General features: G+C 49.0%; 1 protein-coding gene across 3 annotated transcripts in view; it reads left to right on the forward strand.

Annotated features, from left to right (window-relative positions):
• The window catches only part of EML3 (EMAP like 3), a 192,620-nt gene that overhangs the window by 98,568 nt on the left and 73,051 nt on the right, over nucleotides 1-21,001 (forward strand). For all 3 annotated transcript variants that reach the window (XM_029614870.1, XM_029614868.1, XM_029614869.1), the window contains exons 4-5: nucleotides 2,157-2,855; nucleotides 13,626-13,748. In XM_029614870.1, coding sequence (XP_029470730.1) covers nucleotides 2,157-2,855; nucleotides 13,626-13,748 — 822 coding nt within the window. The remainder of the gene's footprint in view (nucleotides 1-2,156; nucleotides 2,856-13,625; nucleotides 13,749-21,001) is intronic.

Genomic DNA, 21,001 nt, shown 5'->3' on the forward strand with positions numbered 1-21,001 from the left:
AAGTCGGCCATTTTGGCCCTCATGGCCACGTTTTCGCCCTGAAGCTCCGTGCAGAGGTCCTGAAGCTGTTTAGCCGTCTCGGCTTGAGCATCCAGTCTGCCTTCCTGTTCATCGACCCGCCGGCCGAGCGCACTCATTTCCTCCCGAAAATCGTCCATCAGTTCTGTAATTTCTTTTTTGTAACTTTTTAAGTCCTGACGTATGCCACAGAACCAATTCCTAAACTCGGACCTGGTAGGCGCCGCTTCAGAGGCAAGATTAAATTCATCGCCGTCTTCTTCAGCGCGCTCCGAAACCGCTGCCATAGCCGCGGGCTGTGCTGGGACTTCCACCTCCGCACCCCCTGCCTTCTGATAGGAATAGCACTGAAAATCGATCGATTTCCTCTTCGCTGCCATCACAAGTGCCAGCCGCCAACAAACGCTCTCCTTACAGATTTTTTATCCGCCGCTTGTCCCGCTTAGTGCAGCCTTATTTTAGCTTTTGCTCGGGAGGGAAACGGGAGCCCAAAAGTTAAGCAGCCATTGCCTTGGCTGACGTCACTTCCTCCTCTTTAATGTTCTATGAAAGAACAGCAACATAGTCCTATACGGTTCCAGTTCTGGAGTAATTTCTCCATCCTCCAGGGAGTCAGGATATGCCTCATCATCAGTGCCATCCAGGTTCGTATCGGGAGGGCCTGCTGTCAATCTAGGAGTACGTTGGTGCTTAACAGTAGTACCGGGCGAGTGAGAGGTCACAGCCTGAGACTCTGACCTGACAGGACTGGACGGGGTGGAGGACCATGCCCGAAGGAAGGATTGCAATCCTTGAAAAAATTCTACCCAAGAAAATGCAGAAGGATCCATGCCAGAACCAGAAGAGGCACCTGTGCTGTGCCCACTGGGCTACTGTATCCCCACTGACGAACCAGCTAAGGGAGTTCCAAGATCAGGCGCCCCTCCTGACACGTCCTCATCCAGGCCGTATTCAGGCTGGGAAGAACCAGGCTTAGTAAAATCAGAGGAAGATAATTCTCCCTGAGCCTCTAAGCAGCCACAGGCACAAGTTAGAGGGCACGCCAGGCTGTGATGCCCGAATATAACAGGCAGCACAGAGGGAAAGGCGCTTAGGTTTCCTGGCCACCGGTGCCCTCCGTCTGTCAGGACGCTTAACAGCTGACTGAAAGTGCGCGTCCAGTTGAATTCACGCTGTAAAATTTAGGAGCACAAAATGTAGGCGTCCCAAGGCTGGAAATCGCAAAAATAGCACACTTCCGAGTCCCAAACTTAAGCACACAACCAATGCAGTCCGATTTGTGCACACCCAAAAGGAACTGGACGCACAACCTGGACGCACAGCCAGACGCACTTGCACGCACTGATGGTCCTGAAGGGGGCAGCCTAGTGTGCAGAAAAATGTGCGCAAAAACGCCGCCGCGGCCTACCACGTGGCGCACAGAGGAAAGCCTAACAGCGGGGCCTAGCCCACCCAGGCTGCTGATCCCACCAGGCTGCCCCGTCCCTTAACCTCCCTCGGGAGCAGGAACGAATATTGGGATGGTGCGCCGAGCACGGAAACCAGAGGAAGGAAGAAGCCTTACTAACAACCTTTCTACTCTATTTCTCTCCTTTTCTTTTTTCCTCACTTGAGCTCAGCCTTTCCCGGCTGAGTGCAGAGAGAGTCTCCGGCTGCGGGGGGAGAGGGCATATACAGTCACCGCCGCGCTCAGCTTCCTGAACCCGCTGCCTTTCAGCCGTTTTCACAGCTAAGTCCATGCCGGCTAATAAATCCACCTACCGGAAAAAGGCACTCATCTGAAGGACCACAGAAATCACCTTAGGAATTCTCAACTGGGGGAGGGACCATTTGGTATCACCACAGGAGAGTGGGATGAATTACATCTCCTTTTATTTCTCCTTCTAAAAATGTAAAGCAATCCCCAGTAGGGAAATGCAAGACTACCATCTGCTGGAGACGGAGAATACTGGCAGGCTGATGTCACTGCAGGGGTATATGTACTGTGATGTCAGCTTTGCTCCATCTCCATCTGCTGGTAGAGGTGCATAACCCACTGATACTGAATTCATCTGTCTGGGCAATAGGTTGTGTATCTGCTTCTTACTGCACCTAACCTACCTATTTTCTGCTTTTATACCCCACTACAATTTTTCCAGTGATGCCGACTCACACAGAGACACAGAGGATGCGTCTTTGGCTGAGCCCCAGAGTACTCAGAGACAGAGAGCCCGGATACACGGATGTGGCACCTCCCCAGGGTTCATCAGCACTGGGACTCAGACTGAGGAATCAACGCTGCAGCAGCTCATTCAAGGAAAGCTTCTTCCTCAGCAGTCAATCAGAAGTGCCCCACAGCTCAGCCAGAACCCAGCTCATGGCTGCGACCTCAGTGCCCTCAGGTCTGCCGCTGTCAAGAGAGAAAATCCACAGAGCCAGGGGCCAAGCCTGGTAACAGATGCCGAAAGAGCATCAGGGGTGCAGGGGCCAATGGGTTCCAATCACGCTCAGGCTGAGGCGAATAGCGTAACTGCTCCTCCATGCACCGTCCCAGCTCAGTCCAGCCAGCAGCAGCATTCAGCTGATGAGCCCTGGTCCCCAGTCTTCACCTCGCCCGAAGAAATCTTTCCCACCCAGCACAAGCAAGGGCCATCCCAGACCCAGGGAGGAACGTCTGAGCCGGGCAGCAGAGAGATCTCCAGCCCACCTCCAGACTGGCAGGACCCCAGTCACCCTCCCCTCCACTTTATGGAACTGGAGATTCCCTGCCCGGGGACCAAGGAGACCCAGTCTGAGAAAAGTGATGACCTGGCCGCTGTACCTGCCGTGCAGATCCTGAAGGACACCAAGAAAGAGCTGTGAGTTCACCTCTAGGACAGTGATTTACTGACTGTCTATTTATTTTAACATGTTCTTTGGGAACACCACGTCGGTTTACACAGAACATGAATGTAGGCTTTACAGGGAAGTGATATTTAATCTAATCCCTGCGGGGCCCAGACCTGTCTCCTCTGTGGGTACTTTAGGACATTGAATGCTTCTTTCTATGATGCCCACCCCTGCACGGTTCAGAGTGCTCTCTCTATAAATCCCTCCCAACAAAGCGAGGCTTAGTGCTCTCTCTCCTATCAATCCTCCTCCAGCAACGGAGGGAGGGCTCAGAGCTCTTGCCTATATCTGCCCCACTACACTGCAAAGCTCAAAGCTCCCTCTCCCTGCCCCCAACACTGCTGCAGGACTCTGAGCTCTCTCCCCCCCCCCCCCCCCCCGCGAGCTCCCCAACGCTGCAGGACTCTGAGCTCTCTCCCCCCTCCCCCCGGCTCCCCAACACTGCAGGGTTCAGTGCTCACCCCTTATAACCCCCTCCAACATTCGGGTGCACATCCCCCCCCCCTCATAATCCTCTCCAATACTACTATAATCCCACTACAGCACTGCGGGGGCTCAGAGCTCCCTTTTGTAACCCCTCCCCCCACAATCCTGTAAATACTAAGAGTTCTCTTCTATATTTCCCTCTCATTGCAGAGCTTGAGGGGGTTCTCTGTATGTTTCATACAGGTAAAGCGATAAATTCTGCCAAAATGGCTTATGTAGAGATCCGTGGTGATTTTTCTTGCTTTGTTTTTCAGTCTATAGCAGAAATAGCACTACTACTCCCCCACCTCCCCACCTGATAATCACTTGTAATATTTGCAGTGCTCCATTTTTATGGCGAGGATTGTCAGTGTTCGAGCTCGGGGAAGTCGGTGCTGGCTTGGTAGGATGTTTTGCTACAGAAGATTTGAGTGAGGGGTTTTTTTTTCTCCAAGAGTTTTGTGTTGCTTCAGAAAGCGCCTTGTAGTGGAGGGAGTTTATGTCACTGGTATTAAAGTGACACCAAAGTTTGTATGTATAATTCTTATTTTTTTCTGCCTAAGAAGAGGAACATAAGAAAATAAGAAATTGCCATGCTGGGTCAGACCAAGGGTCCATCAAGCCCAGCATCCTGTTTCCAACAGAGGCCAATCCAGGCCACAAGAACCTGGCAATTACCCAAACACTAAGAAGATCCCATGCTACTGATGCAATTAATAGCAGTGGCTATTCCCTAAGTAAACTTGATTAATAGCCGTTAATGGACTTCTCCTCCAAGAACTTATCCAAACCTTTTTTGAACCCAGCTACACTAATTTCACTAACCACATCCTCTGGCAACAAATTCCAGAGCTTTATTGTGTGTTGAGTGAAAAAGCATTTTCTCCGATTAGTCTTAAATGTGCTACTTGCTAACTTCATGGAGTGCCCCCTAGTCCTTCTATTATCCGAAAGTGTAAATAGCCGAGTCACATCTACTCGTTTAAGACCTCTCATGATCTTAAAGACCTCTATCATATCCCCCCTCAGCCGTCTCTTCTCCAAGCTGAACAGCCCTAACCTCTTTAGTCTTTCCTCATAGGGGAGCTGTTCCATTCCCCTTATCATTTTGGTCGCCCTTCTCTGTACCTTCTCCATCACAATTATATCTTTTTTGAGATGCGGCGACCAGAATTGTACTCAGTATTCAAGGTGCGGTCTCACCATGGAGCGATACAGAGGCATTATGACATTTTCCGTTTTATTCACCATTCCCTTTCTAATAATTCCTGCTCCCATTGTGGGGGTGAGTTTCACTCACACAAAGAGACAGAGTCTGCATGGACAGAGTCAAACAAGCAGGAATACTCACTCAAACACAGGAATAGATTTAAACAGAGACAAACAACATCCACTGGGAGGCAACTTTTCTAAGTGATGTGCGCAGATGAAAAGCATTTTACCCTTCCTGATTCGTTATCTGGAAATTGTTCCTCGCTGTTCCCCAGAGGTGGGGGAGCAAAAGCGTGCGGGTGAATGGCATTTTCCAATCTACGCATGCAGTTTTCCAGCGCAGGCACAAGTGAATGCATGCGCTTTGCTCCCATGGAAAATGTCAAAGCAAAAATGCGGGTGTAATTTCGCTTTCAGAATTGGCCAATCCCACAAGCACAAAATGTGAGATGGAGAGAGATCTGGCAGGCAATGTCATGAACCTCTCACAGAAAAATAAAAGGGAATGCTCCAGCTGTAGGAATTTGCTTAACAAACCCTCTCTGCACTCCAGAACCAGGCCCTTCCTATCCCTGTGAGGTGTCTGTGAGCAGATCTCCCTGCACATATGGAGAAAAAGCATTGGAGTCTTCTTCTGCTGCTAAGTGTGCACATCCAGCTCTTTCCTTGGGACTTTCACAGCATTAATAGGTGAGGGGGAGAGAGGTGTCGCCTCTCACTGCCCTCTGACCTTTTCTGAATCTGTCGCTGTTACCGACAGTACGACAGCACTAATATTTCTTTTTACAATTATTGATCACATCCTCGACAAAAGTTACCCTAGGCCATGAACACCGAAATAAAATCACAAAATGGCACATACAAACATATAATAAAAATAATACACTAATGAGGGTAGGTTTCAAACAGCCCGCAGAAGAATGTCAGCAAAGCAGACTGATGGGGATAAATCCACCTTGAAAATTGGCCCACCAAATGCGCCCGGCACAAGTTACACTTTGCTAAAACATGCACACAATTTTTTTTTCTGAAAATGTACACACACACTGTACACTTTTTAAAATAGAAAGGTATTTACGTAAATCCAAACCCAACCCCCAACTCCGTCCCCCCAGAAACATCTCTGCTCAGGCCAGGTAAACGTATGCGCAGACGTGATATATGCATGCGTACATTTACCCACCTAACAGGCAGTCAGTTTTGGAAAAGGCCATTTCTGTGCATCAAACACTGTTTTACCCGCAGAAGACTTGCTGAAAATTATTCCCATCGGGGTCAGTTTTGCACAGCCTGCCTAAATTAGGCGGCAAAAAAAATGCCTATTAAGTTACTCTGATTTTCAAAGTGGACTTATGCCAATGAGTCTGCGCTGAAAGTTATCCCACTGAATCTCCCAGCATACAATCGCACTTGCTATTATGTGTGTGAAAATTGACGCGCACTCTTCAGAAGAAAACACAAGGATGCACCAGAGTCCAAAGGCTTTTCCAACTCTGCTCCTGGGAATACCTCCTCTTAGTCTGCAAACAGGATGTACGCATGCAAGTTTACCTGCGTATCAGGCAGGCAATTTTATATCCCAGAGAAAAAAAAACAGTTTTTAAAATTGTCCTCCCTATGAAGCAGAAAACCCCCAATATCCTGTACAAGGATAAGGCCACATTTAAAGAGAAAAATTCCCTGGGTATCCAGCACTATCGTTCTTCATGCCGTTTAGCTGGAGAGAGCTTTGTTGTTTTTAAATGCTCAGAGAGGGCTCTTGAGAGGCCCACAATGCATATTGGTGTCAAAATAACCAGTCTCTACACCAGATATGTCGAAACAGCTTCATTTAACGCTTTAAACATTACAGATCAAATTCTGAACTGGATCCCATAAGCCAAAGGGAGCCGATGAAGTTGTCTTAACATTGGTAAAATGCGTTTTCTAGGCCTGTAACCAGTCAGAGTCCTGGCTGCCACATTTTAAACTCGCTGTAGTTTTCTACCATGGCCCTGTGGTAGGGCTATCTCCATATAGCATTACAATAACCTAATTTAGAGATAACTAAAGCCTGAATAACTACTGCAGGGTTGGAAGATTCTAAAAAAAAAAGAGGCTTTAACCAGCTCAGCATTTGTAATTTACAGAAAGCAGCTTGTGCCACTATACTTAACTGTAAATCCATAGATAATGTAGCATCCAAGTAGACCCCCAAATTACAAACAGTGGTTGACCAGCAGGGTGGCGTGTACCAATACAGAGTCTAAAATTAGGGTCAGGAATCCGGCCTTCCTTACCCAGAATAACTCAGATTTGGCACAGTTCAGTCTAAGTTTTAGCCACCCTGTGACTGCTGTGAGACGCAGGGCCCAGTAACATCCTGACCTAAAAGGGAAGCAAATGTGGATATCATCTGCATAAAGACAGTAATGCAGCCCAGACCTCGAGATAATGTCACGGAGAGGTCAGCTGTACACGTTAAAAAGAGCAAGAGCATGAAGATCAGAACACCGTGAAGATCAGAACAAAATTCACCGCTGACTGCGTTCTGTCCTGTAAAAAAAAAAGATGTGAGCCGCTTTAAAACCAGGCTGTCCCTGCCCAGTTGTTCCAGTCGCCCCCATAACAGCAAAATCCTGTGGATAAGCCTAGCGAAAGCGGCTGAGGAGCCTAAGAGCGACATCCCCACACCACAAGCCTTGTGGGACCATCACCTACAGTCATCCAGCAAGGCCAGTACTGTGAAGAGGACCAGAGACAGAGAATACCTCAGTAGATAAGGACTACAGGGCTCATCTGGTCTGCCCCATTTTATTTCTGGTGCAATCCCATGGACCCCAGCTATCTCCTCACTCTTTGCAACTAGGGATCCTCTGGGCCTGCCCCAGCCTCCCTTCAGTTCATTTACCGTTTCGGCCTCCATCATCTCCCCTGGGAACATTTTTTTCTGTGAAGAAATATTTCCTGATGTTGCTCCTGAGTCTTCCCTCTTGGAGCCTCTTGTTCTAGAAAACTCTTTTTTTTTTTTTTCTGGGGAAAAAACCTCCCCAAACCCAAAACATTTGTTTCCTGTGCATTAATACCGGTGCTCTCCTCTCTTAAGTCTCGCCTCGGGCGGCTTTTGGCATAGACCTTTCCCCATTTAGTAGCCTTTTTTCTGGGACCACCTGCATCTTACCTGTACAATTTTTAAGGTGCAGCCTTCAGAATGGGCCACAATAATCCCAACGATCTCTCACCAACAGCTTGTATGCAGGCTTTTTATGGCCTTCTCTTCTGTTGCCTCTCCCTACAGCCCCTAGCATCCCTCCGGCTCTGGCTCCTGCCTTGCATCCCTCCGGCTCTGGCTCCGGCCTTGCATCCCTCCGGCTCTGGCTCCTGCCTTGCCGCACTCCTTTGCTTCTCTCAGACCTTGATCAGCCTGAGGTTTCTCTTCTGGTTGGTGCACATCGGCCTCTCACCGCTCGTCAGGTACTGCTGCTTTGGATTTCTGCAACCCCCCCAAGTGCACGATCCTCCACTTGTTTGGGGGGCAAATTTCAAAGCTAATTACCTGAGTAAAACAGCGGTTTGCCCGGAAAAATTAACCTTTCTGAGAATTGCTTTCCTCTTCTCAGCTGAAGGAATTGCCCCAGCTTCCCCGGAGCTCATCCTTTTAGCCAGCCTGAAGGGCGGCATTGCCAGGGGCAGGGAAAGGGTGGGTTAGGGAAACAACATAGGTAGATTTTATTTTCACTTCTGTGCCTGCTGTTATATTAAAACTTTACCATTTCATGGGTCACTAGAGCTCAGGTGACCACCTACTTAGATATTAGAAACACTTTGCCCGGTTGTAAGTACCAGGCCCAGGACTTGCCCCCTCCCCTGCGGGCTCTGTTACCGTCCGTCTGTCTGGGGAGCGCCCTTGGAAGGAAATCCAGGATTTCTCTTAACTTCCAACTGGTTCTGCAAATCAGGTAACTCCAAACTCTGCCACCAGAAGCAAATCCCCTTGTACGTGTGTGACTGATTATTAGATCTGTATCTGGCTGCTCCTCTTGTGCCAGAGGTCTCTAGATCACCGCCGACAGAACAGCCGTCCCGTCTTTCAAAGAGGAGCCCCCCAGCGCTTTGTCCTTCCCCAATACTCCAGGGCAGTTCCTTTAATATTTCTTACATACTCTCCCTTTTCTGTCTTCCTAAGCCTTCCTGGTAGGGCTCTCTCCAGCTGTGGGACTTACTGAACCTTGTCTCTGTAATCCAGCGGTATCCAGATCTGCCTCAGCCATCAGGGCTAGGAGGAGGACTGGGGTTGTATTGCCTGCACTATGAGCATTTGTACTCAGAGCCTGCCAGATAGTTCTCTTTACCTCATTCAATCCTGTTCCCCTTGGCTTCCCTGTTACTTACAGCTAGTCCCGATGTCACCGCCTTCTGATCCTTTCCGTGTCACGGCACCAAGATGGTTAAGATGATAGGGTTTGGTGCCATTTTGCTGACCCTTTGTGGACTCAGGTGCCGGAAAATTAAAGTTATTGAAACAGCAGCAGGTTGTGAGGAACTGCAGAAGGACCTTGCAAGACTAGGAGATGGGACACGTAAATGGCAGCTGAAATTTAATGTGGACAAGTGCACGTAGTGAAAAATAATCTCAACTACAGGTGCATAATTCTGAGTTCCGTATTAGAAATCACCACCCAGGAAAAGGACCTTAGAGTCCTTGTGGACAATACTTTGAAATCCTCAGCTCAGCGTGCGCTGGCAGTCAAAAAGCAAACAGAATGTTAAGAGTTATTTGGAGAATACAGCCGAGAATATCATATGCCTCTGTGTTGATCCATGGTGCATCTTGTGTACTGTGTGCAGTTCCGGTGTTGCGTCGGAGGTGGACCCTTGGGCTGAGGTGGGGTTGACGCAACCCGTAGGTGAGGACCTATGGGTCCCCACCGTCGGCAGGTGGAGTGGGCTGATAGGCAGAGGCTGCTGGAGCTTCACCTATACCAGCCCTCTTTCCCCACGGGTTGAGCCTTTGGGTGCCGGGGCCGGCAGGACTTAGGTGGGCCTCGAGGTTAATTAGCAAGAGAGGTTGGTTCAGCCCAGAGACAGCAGACAGTAGGTGGCGTAGTCCTACTCTGGACTGGGTAAGGTGCTGGAACTCGGCCGCAGGCCTGCCACGGACGGCACGCGTAACATCCGGTTGCCCCATATCAAAAAAGACATAGTGGAACTAGAAAGAATACAGAGAAGGGCAAGAAATATGATAAATGGGATGCAACTGCTCCCATATGAAGAAAAGCTAAACAGGCTAAAAAAATATTAAATCAATAGTAATAAAATTATACTAGTAAAAAATACATATTTCCTATTAGCTGAACAGAATAACATCCAACAATTAAAAACTCATAAAAATGTTCCAAACACCAATAAAACACAACAGACAATACCCTGCTCTCCATATCTGGGAATTTTTGATTTCATGGTGCCCTGAGATTGTCTTGGATTAGCAAGAGGAGGGGAGATGGTGTTGCTCAAATTTTCTCCTCTCTCTCATACATGCACATACTGTCTCCCTCACTCTCACATGCTCAGTCTCACACAAACACACAGGCTGTCTCACTCGCTCTTGCTCAGTCTTGCACACACACACACACATAAACACACAGGCTGTCTCTCACTTTCACATGCTCAGCCTCACACAGGCACGCATGCACAGGCTGTCTCTCACTCTCATGTGCTCAAGCTCATCCAGCAAACACACAGAGGCTTTCTTTCTCTCATGTGCTCAGTCGCCACAGGCTCCCACACACACAGGCTGTCTCTCACTCTCATGTACTCAATCTCACACAGTCACACACAGGCTCTCACTCTCATGTGCTCAGTCTCACAGAGATACACACACACAAGCTGTCTCTCACTCACATGCTCAGCCTCAGACAATCATACCCACAGGCTTCCACTCTTGCATGCTCAGTCTCACACAGGCACACAAATACACTTGCTGTCTCTCACTCATGTGCTCAGCCTCACACAGGCAAACATACATAAGAACATAAGAAAATGCCATACTGGGTCAGACCAAGGGTCCATCAAGCCCAGCATCCTGTTTCCAACAGTGGCCAATCCAGGCCATAAGAACCTGGCAAGTACCCAAAAACTAAGTCTATTCCATGTAACCATTGCTAATGGCAGTGGCTATTCTCTAAGTGAATTTAATAGCAGGTAATGGACTTCTCCTCCAAGAACCCATCCAATCCTTTTTTAAACACAGCTATACTAACTGCACCAACCACATCCTCCGGCAACAAATTCCAGAGCTTAACTGTGCGCTGAGTAAAAAAGAACTTTCTCCGATTAGTTTTAAATGTGCCCCATGCTAACTTCATGGAGTGCCCCCTAGTCTTTCTACTATCCGAAAGAGTAAATAACCGATTCACATCTACCCGTTCTAGACCTCTCATGATTTTAAACACCTCTATCATATCCCCCCTCAGCCGTCTCTTCTCCAAGCTGAAAAGTCCTAACCTCTTTAGTCTTTCCTCATAGGGGAGTTGTTCCATTCCCCTTATCATTTTGGTAGCCCTTCTCTGTACCTTCTCCATCACAATTATATCTTTTTTGAGATGCGGCGACCAGAATTGTACACAGTATTCAAGGTGCGGTCTCATCATGGAGCGATACAGAGGCATTATGACATTTTCCGTTTTATTCACCATTCCCTTTCTAATAATTCCCAACATTCTGTTTGCTTTTTTGACTGCCGCAGCACACTGTACCAACGATTTCAATGTGATATCCACTATGACACCTAGATCTCTTTCTTGGGTTGTAGCACCTAATACTGAACCCAACATTGTATAATTATAGCATGGGTTATTTTTCCCTATATGCATCACCTTGCACTTATCCACATTAAATTTCATCTGCCATTTGGATGCCCAATTTTCCAGTCTCACAAGGTCTTCCTGCAATTTATCACAATCTGCTTGTGATTTAACTACTCTGAACAATTTTGTGTCATCTGCAAATTTGATTATCTCACTTGTCGTATTTCTTTCCAGATCATTTATAAATATATTGAAAAGTAAGGGTCCCAATACAGATCCCTGAGGCATTCCACTGTCCACTCCCTTCCACTGAGAAAATTGCCCATTTAATCCTACTCTCTGTTTCCTGTCTTTTAGCCAGTTTGCAATCCATGAAAGAACATCGCCACCTATCCCATGACTTTTTACTTTTCCTAGAAGCCTCTCATGAGGAACTTTGTCAAACACCTTCTGAAAATCCAAGTATACTATATCTACCCATAGGGAGTCTTGTACTCTCACATGTTCAGGCTCACACAGACACACACACAAGCTATCTCTCACTCTCACATAGGCATACCAACACGCAGGCTGTCTCTCACTTTCACATGCACAGTCTCACACAGGGATACACACACACAGGCTGTCTCTCACATGCTCAGTCTCACACAGGCAAACATACCCACATGCAGTCTCTTACTCTCACAAGCTCAGTCTCACACAGGCACACACACAGGCTATCTTACTCTCATGTGCTCAGTCTCACACAGGAAAACCCACACAAACACACTGGCTGTCTCTCACTCACATGCTCAGCTTCATACAGGAAAACATACCCACAGGCTCTCTTTCACTCTCATATGCTCAGTCTCACACAGGCTGTCTCCTATTCATGTGCTGAGTCTCACACAGGCACACATAGTCTGTCTCTCACTCACATGCTCAGTCTCACACAGGCACACACACCCTCAGTGTTTCACTCTCACTTGCTCAGTCTCATACAGGCTGTCTCTCACTTATGTGCTCATAGAGGCACACACACAAGCAGTTTCTTACTATCCCATGCTCAATCTCACACATACACACACAGGCTGTTTCTTATTTCACATGCTCAGTCTCACAGAATCACACACAGGCTGCCTCTCATTCTCATGTACTGAGTCTCCCACAGGCACACACACAAGCAGTTTATTACTCTCCCATACTCAGTCTCACACAGACATACACACACACACACACACACACACACGCTGTCTCTTATTCTCACATGCACAATCTCACACAGGAACACACACATAGGCTGTCTCTCACTCTCACATGCTCAGTCTCACACAGGTACATACATTCAGGCTGTTTCTCACAGGTTTGGATAAGTTCTTGGAGGAGAAATCCATTATTTGCTATTAATCAAGTTGACTTAGAAAATAGCCACTGCTATTACTAGCATCAGTAGCATGGGATAGACTTAGTTTTTGGGTATTTGCCAGGTTCTTATAGCCTGGATTGGCCACAGGATGCTGGGCTTGATGGACCCTTGGTCTGACCCAGTATGGCATGTTCTTATGTTCTCACATGCCAGTCTCACACAGGCACACCCACCCAGGCTGTCTCTCACTTTCACATGTTCTGTCTCAAACAGGCACACATACACATGCGGCCTCTCTTCCCAGAAGCACAAGTAACAGCAGCAGCTTGAAGTGTCAGCCTATCCTCCTCCGGGCCCTGTGGCCAACAGGCCGCATTCTCTTTCTTGGGACTGTGGGGGCTGACGCTGTGCCTCTTCAAATTTAGCTCGCACTGCTCCTTCTCTTGTTCCCACGCAGGCCCGCCTCATTTATTCTTCCGGGCTGTGCCAATAAGGTCAAACCGCCCATGTGGGCCCCCCCCCACACACACACACACCACATGTTCTTTCTAGTTGGCTGCTTAGTGCTGCAATCGGCTCCGCTGTTAGCGTTCCGCCCAGGCTTGAAAATGCTGACAGCCCGGGAGGAGGAGGAAATCTCTGCGTTCCGCTGGAGCAGAGGAGGAGAAGGAAAGATTTCCCGCATCAGCAGGAGACGAGGGAGCTTGGTATTCTGGCAGTGGACGTGGCGACACACTATTTTGTGCTTTGCGACACAGTTATGTGTTGTGACACACTGCTTGAGAAGCGCTGCCCTGAACTACCTCCTCTAAAATGCTAACATCCTAGCTTTGATTGTGTCCCAGTCATTTGGTGATGGGTTGTGCACTCTGTCTTTCTTTGTTATTCTGTCTGTTCTTCTGTGCATAGTAATGTTTCTAATTCATTTTCAGGTTCCGCCGAAACAGCTCCTCGGACAAACTGGTAAAAGATGGTTTAGAAAAAAACAAGCTGAGACTATCGAAGAAAGCTGCATCCACTGCCAACCTCCTGATACGCTCCAGCAGCTTGGAAAAGTATGAGCCCACAAAGGTTTGAAGCTGGAAGAGTGGGCACTCCGCCAGATTTTTCAGGAGCTCCCCACAACCTGTACACTTCCACTAATTTCTACAGCTCTTCTACAGTCAGCGTTCCTCTACCAATCCCTACAGCTTCGCCACCAATTCCTACAGCTCTTCCTCAGCCTGCACTTCTCCACCAATTCCTACAGCTCTTCCACAGCTTGCACTTCTCCACCAATCCCTACAGCTCTTCCTCAGCCTGCACTTCTCCACCAATCCCTACAGCTCTTCCCCAGCCCGCACTTCTCCACCAATCCCTACAGCTCCTCCACAGCCATCAACGCTCCTCTACCAATCCCTACAGCTCTTCCACAGCCAGCAATGCTCCACTGATCCCTACAGCTCTTCCAAAGCCTACACTTCTTCACCAACCCCCAACAGATCTTCCACAATCAGCCCTCTATCAATCCCTACAGCTCCTCCACCAATCTCTACAGCTCTTTCACCAATCCTTATAACTCTTTCACAGCCTGCACTTCTCCACCAATCCCTACAGCTCTTCCACAGCCTGCACTTCTCCACCAATCCCTGCAGCTCTTCCACAGCTTTCACTTCTCCACAAATCCCTACAGCTCTTCCACAGCCAGTACTCTTCTACCAATCCCTACAGCTCCTCCACCAATTCCTAAAGCTCTTCCACAGCCTGCACTTCTCCTATTTTAATTGTTGGATGATGGGGTAGGTTGCCCATGGTGTCCCATCCTAGTAGGAAAAAAGGAAAGGGTGGGTATGACCATGGCCCCACATCCAGTGGGGTCCACTCAAGAATGGAAGGGAAACGTGTCCAACTGTGTAAAACTAATTATCCAAAGGTATTAATGGATACATTTGGCTCTTGCGAGGTATATGAAAAAAAAATTTAACTGACTGTAAAAGGAAGGGGATCAGTAAAGGTAAAAGAAGGGGGGGGGTTTTAAATAAAAGTTGAAAGATAGGTCTGCTCATTCAGTTTCATTGCTTTCATGAAGCATAAAGAAAGAGCTAAAATAGGAAAAACCTACTGGTGTCCTTTAGCTCATCATCAAGGATTGTATTTCTTAGAAACCTAGGAGGTTGATATTAAAAAATCATTTAGACGGATAACTGAAAAGTTGTTCATCTAAATGGCTATCTGTCTATATTCAAAGCCGTATGTTGCTAATTTCTAGCTGCTATGGCTAGAATTTAGCCGCAGAATTCTGGGACATTCCAGGGGTGGGCCGGAGGCGTTTCCAGGCGGAGTTAGCCGCTTAACTTATGCAGCTAACTCTGGTCGCGCCGAAGGGCTATCCAAAAGTTTGCTGGATATACTTTCCGGGTAACTTTAATATAGCTGGGGATATTGAGCAGTACAGCCGCTGAAGTGCGTCCAAGTCTTAAAAAGATCTCAACAGAAAGGCGGCAGCATCTAGAGATTGCAAGCATATCCTCTTGTTTGGGTAAAGAGCTGCCATCTGCACTGTATGCAAATGGACAGGGGTCCCCACAGGGGAGGGGGTCCGCATACATAAATCTCGACAGGGTCTGTAGACAGAAGGTGTGACCCTGATTTTTCAGGCATACGAGACCCTATCCACCATCTTCTAAAGGAAGGGCCAGGGCGCCCTCAGAGACTCAGTGCTTCTTGCTGGCCCAGAAGAAGTCCAGCAGCTTCCTCCGGGTCTTGGTGAAAACTTCTGTGGGAGGGCTCAGGGTGGTCAGCCGGTGCCACAGCATGCTGTATACCAGCTGATTCACCTACAAGACTCTCCTGTGGTAAGACACCAGCAGTAACAGCCTCACTCATGACCTCAGGCAAATATCTACCTTCTCTTCTAACTCTTTCCAGTTGACTGAGGCCATGGTCTCCTCTGCGGAGAGGTAGACGTCCAGATATTTCAAGGTCTCCTGGCTTCAGGAAAGATTACTAAACTCACTCAGGAGTGCATCCATATGCTGTGGTCCCATCAAAAGCTCTGAGCATTTGATCCAGTTGATCTTGGCTGAGGATGCAGATGAATAAACCTGCTGGCAGGCTTGCACCCTCTCCAGAGCAAGTGGATCCTGAACTATGAGGAGCATGTCATCAGAATTCATGGATAAGGTGACACTAAGTCCGGGTTCCTGCAGTGTCAGTCACATGAGCTTCCTGCACAAGAGACACAGGAAGGGTTCAATGGCAAGCACGTACAGTTGCCAGGACAAGTGACAGCTGTGACGTACTCCTCTCAACTGTTAGGGGCACTGTAAGGGACCAGTTAACCTTCACCAGCACTCCGCGGATAAGTATAGGAGGCGGAGAAGACCCACGAATTGGGGGCCAAACCCGAACACCTGCAGGGTCTTCATGAGATACCAGTGATCCACTCTGTCAAAGGCATTGTCCTAGTCAAAACACAAAAAAAGCCACTGACAGAGCTTCCTCTGACAAAAATGAATCAGGCCCCAGAGTAAAAAGATGTTATTAAAGATAAAGTGGCCTGGGACTGTATAGGTTTGGTCCAAGTGGATCACTTGCTCGAGCACGGGTCTGCTCTCAAGGGTGCAATTAAAATTATCCATGAGCACCACCTCCTCCGTTGCATCCAAGCTTTGCAATAGGGTCAAAAGCCAGCAAAAGAACACCAACTTGGTGGGTCCCTGGTCTGGGGCATACACATTAATCACATTGATCGTGCAGCCTCCGGCCTAGGTCCGCAAGTGTAGCATCTGGCCTGGCACAACAGATCGGATTCCCAGCAAGTTGGTCCACAGGGACTCAGCGAGCAGGGTCACCATTCCCCTGGCACATCCAGAGTGGCTGAAAAACACCCGGCTGCGCCACTCCAGGAGCCAATTGGCTTTGCCCTCTGGAGTGGAATGGGTCTCCTGCAGGAGATTTACAGAGTACACCCCCTCCGTAGAAAGGAGAGTACCCAGCTCCTGCGAAGACTATCCCTGCAACCATTGATGTTCAAGGTGCTAATAGTCAGAGCCATCCTCTGTCAGATTGATTTACTGCAGTGCTGGGGGTCTCTCAAGAGAGAGTCTCCAATTGTAGACAGAACCTTTGGGCTCTCTTCATGTCCTGGGACCAGCAGTCCTTTCTTTTTGAGGTGGTCCAACATAGCTTTCGTGGTAGCACTAGCTGCTCTAGGTTGGGCTACTTCTTAAGAGCTTTGTCCACTGTATTGCTCTGCCTCATGTGCTCCCACAAAATACGATCCAGGTCGCAAAGGGTAATACGAGAGGAGGAGCCTGGAGTGACTGGGGCTCTTCATGAGGTGTCCATGGCTGAGAACCCCCCCTCTCAGGAGTGCCTTGGGAAGACCTACCTTCTATGGGTTCAGATTTGTCACTTAGTGGCCCACAGCCACTTTCCATTTGCCACCCTCCCGGGTCTGGCTGGGTTAACAGTTCAACCAGTGGCTTCTCTGATGTTATGTTGGAGACAGTCGGATCACTCTGAAGGAGGGTCTGGGCAACTACCTCTGGGTCAGGCATTATCTTCCTGGCCTCCATATTACCCTTCTCCTCTTCCAGCTGAGCTGGACTCCCCTTCTCTCTGCTAGGGCCAGGGACTCTGGGGATAAACCCCAGAGTGAGACCCGGTTCTCTATCTTTACCAGGTATTGCCCCCGAGGGGGTATCTTCCACCTCCCTGGCCACCGCAATAAGAGCTTGCTCTGCGGCTGGAGGTGGAAAGAGGTGGAGGGGAGAGGGAGCCCTCAAGGGTTCGGACGGTGGGGGTTGTGGTCCCATCAAGGCACGGTGGGGACATGAGGAACCCAAAATCTATAGTTGAGGGCACTTGGTCTCCTCATCTTGGAGGTCAGCGGGGCACCCCACTCAATGTGCTCAATCCCCATGGATGAGCATGGAATGTCATCAGTGCCGTCTTCCTCAACTACCTGCTTAGTGTGGTGTGGGTGTTGTCTCCTACTCCTTTTCAGTACTTTGGGCATAGTTATCTCCCTCTACCTCTGCCTCTTGTCGAGGTTGGCTTTCTTAGGGATGGAAGGATCGGGAGCAGGAGACTTTTTTTTCACCCGTGGGGCTCCTTGCCATCAGGGGCCTTTTGCCAAGGATTTCCCCATTTTCTGGTTTTCTAACCCCTGCCGGTCCCTCCCCTCACTTCCCAGGGCAGTCGAGGTTTCCCGGGTGGTGACATTGCTTCGGCAGCCAGGGAGACCTCCATTGGAGTGTTTTCACCAGGTTTGTCAATTAGGAGAGATTCTGTATTAGGGGGAGGGTTCTCGCCCTTAGCAGGGGTTTTGGATAGTTTGCCTTTTTGTTTTTCCCTCTCAGGCTTCGTGGCCTTCCCATCCTGGCTCATGGGGTCTGCTGTTTGAAACTCTGGCTTTTTGGTTGAGTGGTTAACAGGATGAGAGGGGGAGAGGTTATCGGCTATTACCTCCATGTCAGCAGTGCCAGTAGGGGCGGCCTTCTTTCTTTTTTACTGCTGCTGCTGGGCACCTGTTGCTGTTCCAGGGGTAGGGGTTTCCTGGCTGTTGGTGGTGGGGCTAGAGTCCTTTCCCTCATCCGCAGGTGTCTGTGCAGTAGCGCTTTCTTCTAGACCGTGCCTGGAGGGGACTGAAGCTTGTTTTTGAGGTGCAAAAGGGGTTGTCGTGGCTTAAGATGCATGGAGTGGTAAGAGCAGCCTTGATGTTATTCTTAATCTGGGGGCACCACCTGCGAGTGTGCCCTACTCCATTGCATACGTAGCACCTCGCCTCTCCCACTCTGTAATAGATGCGGTAGGGGTAACTCTCATGGGAGATGACAAACCACCCCTCAGCTTCCTCTTGGCCTCTTGATAACTGATCAGCCCCACCCTCCTGTACGACTCTATATGACATAGATTGCGGTCCATATGGCCCATCGGGAGCACCGCAAAAGACGATTTTAATTCTCCCAGTAGGCTTAAGTGCTCTGCCAGAGCAGCAGAAAGGAGGAAAGGTAAGATGTTGGAAAAGATTATCTTTGTCCACAGCCCACCCAAAGGTTCTATGGGGTGATAAACTTCCATCACCACCAGCCCCTTTTCCAGCCCTTGGTGGGTAGCAGCTAGATTTGAAAGGAAGAGTACCACCTTGCTCTACAACTTGCTGCAGACAAGGACATTTCTCATCCATACCAGCTCCACCATGGCAGAGGCATAGTCTTGCAGGTCTTCAACCGGTGACATGCGGCAGCGGACCCCATGTCTTCCCCTATTCCCAGACTAGAACCTGGTGGTGGTGGTCCTGATAGGTGGAGGTGTAGTAGTTGTGTTTGAAATACCACCGGCCACCACCAACCAATAAGTTGGTTTGGGCGAGGCTGGGACAGGATGTATTGGGTCAATACATGGAGGGGAGACTCATTCCCCTGGGGTGGTACTGAGGAGGATTTTCAGGTTTTCTTGCCTTTTACCTCCTTCTTTGGAAGCTCCTCCTAGGCAGGACTCCGGTTGCATTCACAATGCCGGCATCTGATGCTTTCATTAGGGCGGTTGCTTGGGCAGTGGCTTCATTAGGGCGGGTTCCGCTCTTGGGAGAGGAGGTAATGGGCTGAGCGAGCATCTGCTTTGGTGCCAGATCCATGCTCAAAGTGGTCGTAAACAGTCTATCCCCACATGGGATGGCACCTGTTGAGGTGTTATTCCCTCCTGAGGCAGTAAGGGTTATTGCCATTCAGCCCATGGCGATGTTCATAATCATCTCTCGTGGAGTGAATGTGGTCAGGGCACCCCCCACTCAGGGGGAAACTGAGGTCGGGGTGCTTTTATTCTCCCCCAAGATGACATTTAGTTGGGGGAGAGTAGCAGGCCCTCTTGAGGCAGCTGAGTTGACCTGTTTCTCTTGTAAGATGGCGCTCAGAGGAAGCGTGATTGTCCCTCCCAGGGCTACTGACGTGACAATGTTTCTCTCTAAAGTGGCACAAGGTTGAGGGAACCCCACTGTCTCTCCTGGGGTGGTTATCTTCCCTTCCAGGGCATAGCACTCAGTGGTGGCGATCATGGGCCAACTTAGGGTGGGTGGGTCACTTGGTGTCTCTCCTAGAGAAGAGTTGGTACATCGCCCTGATGAAAAGCTTATTTGGGCAGCTGGCACCCATGTTGAAGATGCTAACTGGATACCCTCTGCGACTGCAGTGATGTGGTACTGGGGTATCACCGAAGTGGCATTTGCAGGTGTGATCCTGTACTTGGTGCCTCCTGGAGTCAGGCAAAATTTGTCAGTAGAGCAGGTGTTTATGGGGGCAACCAAGGCACTACTGTGGACCTTGTGCACCAGGTCTGCTATGGTTGTGTTGTCTGTATTAGGGAAAGGCCTAATGGGCTTTAGGGTGGCTGGAGCCATGGCTATGGTTCTTGTAGCATATCTCAGTACTATAGTGGCATACTGGATGTTATGGGGGCAGAGAGCAGCTGTCTGTATGCTTTTGCCATGGCCGGGCTACTGACTTGAGGCTGCTGGGATCTGTATGATATGCCCGGTGATCCTCAATAACTCCGGTATTGGAGTGCTAGAGAAACCATCATTTTTGTTCCTGTGTGGCATCGTGCTGAACAAACGGTAGGGTTCAGTGCCCTATATGATTTTTGAGTTTCAGAGGGTGGTGGTGAGGGACGAACAAGGAGGGACCTAGGAAACCTGGCTTGGCTTACAGCCAGAGTGGCAAATAAAGGTCTGTGTTTGAATCGAGCAGAGAGGCGGTGCTTGGTGGGGAGGGGCAGGTGCAAAAGGACGAGCGGAGCACAGGATAAAGCTTGCCTGGCTTTCTGCAAGCTTATTTATATGAGTGAAATGGGTGAAAAAGAAAAACTTATACGAGCTTTAATTAAGCTATGAGGGAGACTGCTCAAGCCCTGGATGCTAGGGGAGGAAAGGTAGGGCAGATCGCCAGCCAAATGGCTGCACAAACACGCCTAGACTGAAGGGAAAGAGTCAAAATCCTCTGGTTGGAAGGAAGGAAAAGAAACCTGTTTTGGGTCTAGAAAAAGCTTGGTGGTGTAGAAAGCTGCAATGGTGAAAACTTACAGGCCGATACAGTATAGTACGCTCCGGTGGAGCGCACTGTTAACCTCGTTTGGACGCGCGTTTTCGACGCGCTAGCTTTAACCCTTATTCAGTAAGGGGTAATAGCGCATCGAAAACTTGCGGCCAACCCCCTCGAAACTAATAGCGCCAGCAACATGCAAATGCATGTTGATGGCCCTATTAGTCATTCCCGCGCGATTCAGTAAGTAAAATATGCAGCCAAGCCGCACATTTTACTTTCAGAAA

Source organism: Rhinatrema bivittatum, chromosome 8 (assembly GCF_901001135.1).
Source record: "Rhinatrema bivittatum chromosome 8, aRhiBiv1.1, whole genome shotgun sequence".
In the NCBI taxonomy this organism is placed as follows: Eukaryota; Metazoa; Chordata; class Amphibia; order Gymnophiona; family Rhinatrematidae; genus Rhinatrema; species Rhinatrema bivittatum.